We start from the raw sequence: 8,844 nt of genomic DNA on the forward strand, positions 1-8,844 counted from the left end.
TCCAGGTCATCGTAGTCTAAGGAGCTTGCAAAGACAAAACTCCTAAACACTAACTTAACAAGGTAGTGTATGCTGTACAGTGCAGCGAGGAATGCTCAGACCTCTACATCGGAGAGACCAAACAGACACTTCATAAAAGCATGGCACAACATAGAAGAGCCACCTCCACAGGACATCTGCATCTAAAGGAGGATGCCAGTGTTCCCATTTTGGACAGAGCAGAAGGATGGTGTGAAAGAACCCATCTATGTCAACTGTGAACGGCCATCTTTGAACAGAGGCGGTGGTTCACCACACCAACTGTCTGCCATCTATATTTTTATATTGACATCCTTTGTTGTGTTCCTTCCTTTTAAGTTTCTTGGTTAGGTTCAACTACCATGAGGTGTTAACTGATGCCTTAATGCCCACTCACATCCTGGGCCATTTGACCTCAATAAATCACATGATAGGGTGGGGATGGGTTTCACAATGAATTCACCTGAAACCTTGGCTGACTGTGAGACACACCTGTTTTCAGACCTTGGACCTTGTGATTAGGTAGAGGATCAATAGAGGGTCCATGACCCTCTTGCGGACACTCCCATAGGGCTTAAAATCTGGGACTCTCCACCAATTGCGCTTAGAACTGAAGAAGCTTCTCTGATGAGAGGTGAAACATCTTCAAGACAAAACTTAAAGAAAAGAAGTCCAGACGCTTTTGTTTCCAAGCTCCTTAAGACATTTCATTTTGTTCCCCATTCAGATGCTTGACTGGAGCATCACAAGTTCATCTTGACCATGCCATGCATGCCTAAATGAATTGAGTTGTTGCCATGCGATCGGCTGATTAGATATTTGCGTTAAAGAGCAGTTGAACAAGTGTACCTAACATTCAGGAGCAAATGTAATAAACAGTGAATATAACAGGACCAAAACTGCATTCTCCAGCTTCAGTCTGGTGATTTACACCCTTACCTACCTACTTATTATCTATTTAAACAAGTATTAGATTTTACACTTGCATCCAAATAATGTTTGAAAATGCTTTACACAGACAGTACATATTAACAGTTTACTAAGATGTATAAACATAATTTGCATTTTTATAATAACCAGATAATGATCTTCAAACCAATGAATTCATTAGTAAACCTTATGTCCATTTGTTAACAGCAGTTAATTTCCCTTATTGTGGACTTTGTGTGTCGCTGTAATGATCCTGATTCAAAGACCATTCACACTGAGCAATCTTTACTGAGAACATCACTTCTTGTCAGTTCACACACTTTGAATGCCTTTATTTATAGGAAGGGCACCTCTTCAACTCACACTTCCAAAATGAGATCCTTAGCTGGAACACTTGACCTCAAAACTCACTTCTCCTTTTGGAGAAGCTGTTCCACAGAGGTTTACCTTTTTCCATCTCGCACTGTGTGGTTATTCAGTGTGGACCATAAAATATGAAAAGCATAAATGTTTAAAGACGTTGAACTTGTCAGCTGTTGTGACTTTAGATAAAAAAAATATATTTTATGAGTGATTAGTGCTACTTGATAACTTCAAAGGGATTACAGACTTTTTTTCTTGCAATGGTGTGTGGCATTTCAAAATGATTTATGACAGTGACAGGGTTCAAGTGAGGTCAGTTAGGTAAATTCTCATCATGTTTGTAACATGAGGATGACGGCACAATGTAAAAAAAAAATGTATTTACACTGTAAACTTTGAGTAATTTTCTCTTTCCGATGAGACATACAGCTCTAGGCAAGAGCGTAAAGAAGTGTTTGAATTCAAAAACCAGATACAAAACCTGCTCATTTAAGAATATCATGATCATCAATGATTCCTGTTGTAATGCTCCAATTTCAATTAGTCTTTATTCCATACTGTGATCATGAGAAGAAGATGGTCCAAATGCCCACCTCTCCTATGTGCTGTTATTAATAACTGGCCCAAATACCATCACCCCACTCTGGTTTCTTGCTGGTCAGCTGAGCTGTGCCACTCTTTCCACTCCACTTGTGCAACAAAGGCAACCAGTGCTAAGGGACATCAACTCAATGCCATCCTCTGGAACACAAGCTCAGTCTAAAAACGGTACCTGGTGTCATCTAAATGCATTACAACGCAGCTGCTGCAAGTGAAGGACACAATGCTCAAGCACTAATGCAGGTATACCTTCAGGAGTCGGTTTTGTTTTTGTTTTATCAATCACCTTAAAAAAAAAAAAAAAAAAGCACATACGCAAAATGTGACAGCTCCTTTTTATTTAAATACAAATTTAAAATACACCGATATTTACATAGATACATTTTCTGCTTGCAAAAAAAAGCAACTGAAATCCAAAACAGTGAAAATAATTTTGATTGAAGCAACAAGTGACTGATATTTATTTATATCTCCTTTTATAGATACAAGGCTGCCTGTATTAAGACCAGTGGTCATTAATACGCCTGCAGCATGAATATTGATGTGGAAATGTACAGAGGGGTCGAAGGGTTACAATAATTTCAAGTGAACCCTTTATGCTCATCTGGACTGTACTAGAGTAGCTTTTGCATGAGTCACAGTTCATTTATCAGTTTATCTTATAATACAGCTTGGTGCAGCCCCTCAGTTCATCCACTGTCTGAAATAACCTGTTTTAGTTCCTCCACCTTTCTGATTGGGCAGCCTTTACAAACAGGAGGTTAGAACAGCAGGTGGGCGGGGCTTCTGAGCTCATAACCCAAGCAGTGTGCCTGAGATAACCACTGTCACTGACATCATATAGTGCAGACAGTAGAAAAACCTGCCTGGAACCTGAGCGTTTGGCTCACAGGCATTACTTGTGCATACGCTGACCTCATTATGTTCAATTTTTGGCATATTTAATACGAGCATTCACTATTAAAAGAATCTATATGTATATGTCAGAAAATCAAGAAAAGCATAATAGGCTAATTGGGAAAATATTTCTGTTTACACTGCCCCTTCTTTTCCAATAAGGATTGGCACTTACAATGAAAAACAAACTCTCTGTAATACACTTAAAGACAAAAAAAACTTGAGAGTAAAGATGAATTCTAATGTGATGCAACGTTAAAAACACGACACAAAATTTTCATTAACATTATTTATAATTATGTTAGTCCACTTTGAGTCTGGCAATGGTAGGACCATCTTAAATAAAACTACACAGTTAAAGCAATACTTTTGTTAAACTAAGAAGAAAAAAAAAAGACGCTGGAACTACACTTCAATCATATCTTGATTGTGTACTATCAAAATTTGAAAAGAAGCAAAGGCCAAATTGCAACATAATACACAAAAGTGGTATTCAATGATTTTACCGCAAACCATTTTTAAATGTATTTATTTATTTATTTTAAATAGTAACAGTGATTCTCAGACTGAATACGCCTGTCTTGGGTTTTGATGACTCATTTTTCCTCAATTCCCAAATCACTTTACTAACCAAAAATAAAACAACATACTTCAGTTTCACAAAAATACGAAAAAACTTTTTAGGTTTACTGGACCATTTGGACAAAATGAAACATTTTTCACAGAGAAGGTCACACTAAATTACTTCTTTAGCAACTTACGAGTCACCTTTAAAATGTAGCAAAATACAATCAGTTACCTTTAATAGCCCTTTATCACAGAATACTGTGAAAGGGCTGCTTGATTTTAAATTTAAGTCAAGTCCTGACAATGCAACACATAAATGCTACAAATACATTTGCCTTTGTTACTTACATCCATGCATCAAAATGTGTGTAAAGATAAGCCGAAATGTCAACAAATAAGCATGAAACTCATTGATAAATAAGTAATGTTTTATTCTACAGCCCACCGCTACAATTTATAGAAAGATGACTCGAGTGTTTCATCCTCCGGATCACCTTCAAAAAATCTAAACACAAAACAGCCCACTAAGCAAGGACACACCTACATTTTTTAAACTATAACCTAAACTGACTCCTAACAGTTAGCATCCACATAACATGGCAATGTTTATTTATTTTTGATCCAATTACAATATAAGCCACATTCAAATCACAAGAAGCCATCTTTAATTTCCAATTCTTCTTTTGTTTTTAATCGATCATAAAGATAATTTTTGAGTGTAACATTGTACTCTTCTTACATTCTTTGTGATACCTTTTACAGTACTGCAGATTTTTCAGTTTCAACAGGGGTTCTTGGTTGTGCTAATTCTTATTTCCCCACCTTTACTGACTGATACTAGTGCTGGGCTGTAAAACAAGGCATTATTAAAACTACTATGCTAATTTTTCTTTTTTAACGTTCTAAAGCCCAATCCTCACAGCATCCAAGTTAAAGTGACATTTCTCAAATCCTAGCATACTGAGGCCACAGCTAATTTTCCTCCTTTGCACTTCATACTAACCTACAATAATGCTCTTATAGCATGGCACTGTCAATATGAACCCCTATAAAACTGGTTGAAAAGTGCTGCTGAATAAATTAAAGAACTAAAAGCAATATTATTTTGCAGCAATACCAGTAGTTTATTTCAAACTATATATTACTATTTCCATTTGAAATGAAGTCAATGCTAAGTGTAAAAGCAAAGAATGTGCTTTCCCAATATATTAGAGCTGAAGTTCACTTGATAGTAGTAACCTCAAGTTACAGTGAGACAACTGCTTCGGCAAAAGGGACTGTGTCTTATAGAAAAACCGAAGTTTAAGTTTAAAGTAATAACTGAGTGTCCAGCACAATGTAACAATGCTGCGATGACTTACTGTTCTTTCTGCTAAACAAGGATCTGGAGGTAGACAGAAAATGGACAAACGTAACACAATGAGAAGGGATGTGAGCAAAAATTTACTAAGGCAGGAATTACAACATTATGTTTGCAAGCGTTAGATGCGCTACACCTTTGGTAGCCGCTATAACATCTATGAAGCAGTGGAGATTTGATGTAGTGGCCTGCTAAGCCACATCATGCAAGTTTATTGAGGGAATAAAGAGGGTACGGTTTAAGGCCAGATGAAGACGTACAGTTGCTGAGATCACGTCTGATGCACCTCATGAAACATCAGCTCTCGTGGGATGCGAGTCTCTGGGCCGTAAAGCTTGCCGGCTCGCCGCTCGAATGCAGCAACATTCTGCTTTACCACTTCATCGAAGAACATGGTGGCTAACTGTGAGTGCAGCAAAGAGCGGAACTCGAAGGATATCTGTTAAACACACAGAAACATAATAATTTAGTTTAAAGAAATACGGCAAATATATATAGTGGGCATGATAGGTTAAAGCTAAGCTCATTTGTGTTCTTGCAAAGATATCAGATGAGATTGGAACACAGTTAGCTTAGCATAAAGAGTGAAAAAAGTGGAACGAAGCCAGTCTGATGGTTTCAACAACAACAACAACAACAACAACAACAACAGACTGAAAGGTTTCCTGCAGAAATAGATCTTGTTCTGGTGGCATTTCCTTTAACTTGCAGTTAAAGAGGGTGGAGCTGGAGTCTGACCACAGGACAACAAACCCTTTAGAGAGAGTGAAACGATAGTGGCCACTGCTAGTCTTCAGCCAAAATGAACAAATTAGACAGGAAGGGGGCGGGAGCTGCTGATAAGAAGCAACTGACCTTTTAAAATAAGAAGTTGGAGACTGCCAACCAAACAGTAAATCATCTCTTGAATAGATATAAAAAAAAAAGTGCGATATAATTGGGCTGACACAAGTAAATCAAATGTTTGGGAAACACTTCCACGGGTGGTCTCTCTTCCTTCATCTTGTTCACTGTAGATGAAGGAAAAACCACACGTAACCACTCATAAAACCACAAAGTGTAATTTTTACATTTGTGCTTTTTCACAGCATAAAAAAAACCCATTAACTAATGAGCATGAATACAGACTTTAATGATATCAGTCTTCTGATGTATCATCTATCCCATGTGGTGTTTAGTACACACAAGCAGTTAAAGTGAGCTACAGGCTAAAGTGAGGCACAGGCTACTTACAGAAAAGTCTACGGTGCAGGTACGTGGGTAACCGGGAATGCCAGGACTAAAGCGCCATATCGTCTCCAGGTGATTGAAGAGCTTTCCATCTGTACACACTGCCTACAAATAACAAAAACAAAGACAATAATTAAAAGTTGTAAAACACAGAAATTGTGTTTCAGTCATATAGTTTCTATATAAACAAATTCTAGCAACAGATGGAGCATTAAAAAAAAAAAATCACATCACAATTCAAAAAGACTGGGATAATATTTCTCTACCATTACTTACTTTGACTAGATGAGGTCTAACATTAGTGATCATAGATGTGTATCTTTCCACTACTGGAGGAAATCCCACTTCAAGCTGGGCTTTGGAGTGACCTGCTCTTTTCATGATGGTCTGGGACTTCTTACACCAAGGCACAAAGTGCTTGTACTCATCAACGTTGGCCACAACATCATACATTTCCTGCATAGAATACCTGTAACAGGAATATCCTTTTAATTAAATTTTTTGTATTAATGATCAAATGTATGATTATAAAAAGGCTCATCAATACTTACCCAAGTATTCTACGTTCAGAGTACTCCTTCCTTTTGTTGGTGAGGCTGATGAAGCTTCTGCTTTGGGAAACCGCTGTCATTGTGTCACAATCTTGAAGGCAAAGCACCCTGGGACTTCTTGTCATCAAAATGCCACATGACGACAAGTGTCTGGAAAGGTAATTAGAATCTGTGTTGAAGTGATGTGCCATAAGCCCCCATCTAGAAAGAGTGCAGTCTGCAACAAAATAGGTCCACTGCTTTCCAGTTTCAACAGTCAGTGAGTGCGCAGATGGACCAGAGAGTTATGAAAGGTCAGTGTTGAGAGCATGCTGGTATTTTCCACGTCTGGTCTTTTTTTGTGAATAGCAAAAAGCTGTAAGGTGACACCTACCTGCTCTGGTTGAACAAATTAGCTTTGTGCTTTCTGGAAGGTAGCCTGTAGGATAGGGGTGAGCAACATTTTTTCCTCATACTGGGAGTTAAGGATCAAACTAAATAAGCAAATTAAAATATTGCTGTATCAAATTACGACACGAAACATTAGATCTATGTGAATAAAATATTCCACTTAAATGAAGCACCAGTTTTCAAGTTTTTATATAACTTTACCATAAGACATCATAGGTTATGACAGAATTTGTTTGCCATTTGTTGGAATCAAGTTAAACAGCAGTGAAGCAGTGATTTGTTTTATTCTTTCATCTAAAGACCCATTAACACAATGTTTACCTCGATCAAGGTCAACCTGATCAAATGGGTTGTGATCACTAGTTAATGCAAGTGATTATGTGTGTGTGCTTCCCAAAACATGAAAACATTCATTCATTAAGTCAATGCATCATACTATTCACTGCTACCACAAACAGGCTGTTTTGGAAACTGTTCTCCACATTTTGGAAACATGTTATCCATTATGGATAAGCCCCCCCCAATTTTTTACACCATTCTTTCAGGTCTTATTTTCAGCAGTTTACTTATGGAATAAAATAACTGTGGGTATTCTGTAATGTTTATATTTCATGCATGGAAGAACAAAGTTGAGTGGTTTATAGTTGTGATTTTACAGTTATGTGAAGTCAATACAACAGCGCAAACGTAGTTAATATCCTTCTATATCAAGTTAGCTTCTTGTAATTTGTTTTCACCAGCAACATGGCACAATTATAACGATTAACTTGCTTGTTTTCATTTTTGTTTATGTATGTATTCTACAAAAACATTAAAGAAGATTGGACTGCAGAACCCATGTCGAAGGCAGTTGTTAACAGCTGCCTTTACCTGGTGAGACAGTTCTGGTTATTGGTAGTTCTGTTACACTAATCAGCAGTTGCTTCTCAAATGGAGGCTGGTCACACTTTAAAGATAAGAAACCAGAATTATGGAGCTTGATAACATTATCTAGTGACCTTCTCGTTATATATCGTCCGCCCTCAGTGGCGGCAGAGCGTCAGTTCCTCTGTACTGAATGACCAGCTCGGTGCTGTTAACCATAATAATAACAGCCTCCAGTGACTCCCCGACAGGCTCACCTGATGTTTTGTCGCAGGCATCCTCTTTGCACCGCCGTGCGACACGAGCGAGGGGATCCCACAGTGGCGATCTGGAGAAAGTCACTGAACGTCCGAACACCCATGGGTAATCTCCGGGCACCGGTCGAGGCTGCCATCAAGTCAGCCTCTCCGCTTCAAGAGAGGGAGATCCTGGGTCTGTCGAGCTAGCCCGGGGTCTGCTTTAAGACCGAGGGCACAGAGATTCAAGGGTCCAGTCCAACCTGCACGCTGCTTCGGTGCGGGTATATTAATGAACACGTAGCGTTAGCACAGCCGCTTTCCGAACTGCGAACGTAACTATCGTTAGTTACGGCAGTCAGCTGCTAACGTTAGCTAGCAAGATTTCCAACAGCCCAACCAATCACGACGTATGGCTACGTTCCGCTGTTTTTTTTAACGTAATACTCACATTACTCCACGCGTCGAGTTCCAAACTTCAAACAAAGTTAAATTATTTACGTCACTTTCTGGCTATAAATATTGCCAAACTGCTGCCAGCTGCGAACGACCTTCTGCTGCTAAATAAAACGCCGGTGGGACAAATTGTTCCTTTCTTCTGTCATCGATTCTGCCCAACAGCTCTGAGAAGAAATGCCGCCCCCTACTCTACAGGAGGTTAACGGCGGGGAAAAAATATTTTTATTTTGTTTTATTTTATTTTATTTTATTTAACTTACGAAAGCACTTTTATATTAGTATAACAATATATATATATATTTAAATATCCTGAACAAAGTGCCGTGAGACTGTATAAACAGGGTTCAAGTGTTTGTTTGTTTGTTTTGTTTTTAACTTT

The 8,844-nt window shown here is 38.3% G+C and overlaps 1 protein-coding gene across 3 annotated transcripts; it reads right to left on the minus strand.

Moving 5' to 3' along the window:
* Nucleotides 1–2,232: 2,232 nt before the first annotated feature.
* On the minus strand, nucleotides 2,233–8,609 carry si:dkey-190g6.2 (coenzyme Q-binding protein COQ10 homolog A, mitochondrial). Of its 3 annotated transcripts, none has more exons than XM_040037996.1 (6): nucleotides 8,458–8,609; nucleotides 8,028–8,333; nucleotides 6,517–6,666; nucleotides 6,242–6,434; nucleotides 5,969–6,070; nucleotides 2,233–5,174 (listed from the first exon to the last, which is right to left on the minus strand). In XM_040037996.1, exons 2-6 carry the CDS (start codon nucleotides 8,162–8,164, stop codon nucleotides 5,007–5,009), a joined length of 750 nt encoding a protein of 249 aa, XP_039893930.1. In that variant the 5' UTR covers nucleotides 8,165–8,333; nucleotides 8,458–8,609; the 3' UTR covers nucleotides 2,233–5,006. The 3 variants fall into 3 exon arrangements, with proteins under 3 accessions (XP_039893930.1, XP_039893931.1, XP_039893929.1); XM_040037997.1 differs by having other exon boundaries at nucleotides 2,233–4,759; nucleotides 4,996–5,174; nucleotides 8,028–8,609; XM_040037995.1 differs by having other exon boundaries at nucleotides 8,028–8,609.
* Nucleotides 8,610–8,844: the final 235 nt, after the last annotated feature.

Source organism: Simochromis diagramma, unplaced genomic scaffold, assembly GCF_900408965.1.
Source record: "Simochromis diagramma unplaced genomic scaffold, fSimDia1.1 OVJJ01000061.1, whole genome shotgun sequence".
NCBI lineage: Eukaryota > Metazoa > Chordata > Actinopteri > Cichliformes > Cichlidae > Simochromis > Simochromis diagramma.

Bases quoted from the DNA above. Each gene is read 5' to 3' on its own strand.
- si:dkey-190g6.2 (XM_040037996.1), bottom strand. From the start codon at position 8,164: ATGGCAGCCTCGACCGGTGCCCGGAGATTACCCATGGGTGTTCGGACG. The intron at 6,667-8,027 runs GTGAGCCTGTCG...TTACCTTTCCAG, and splicing joins TGCCTGCGACAAAACATCAG to ACACTTGTCGTCATGTGGCA. The intron at 6,435-6,516 runs GTAAGTATTGAT...TTCCTGTTACAG, and splicing joins TCTGAACGTAGAATACTTGG to GTATTCTATGCAGGAAATGT.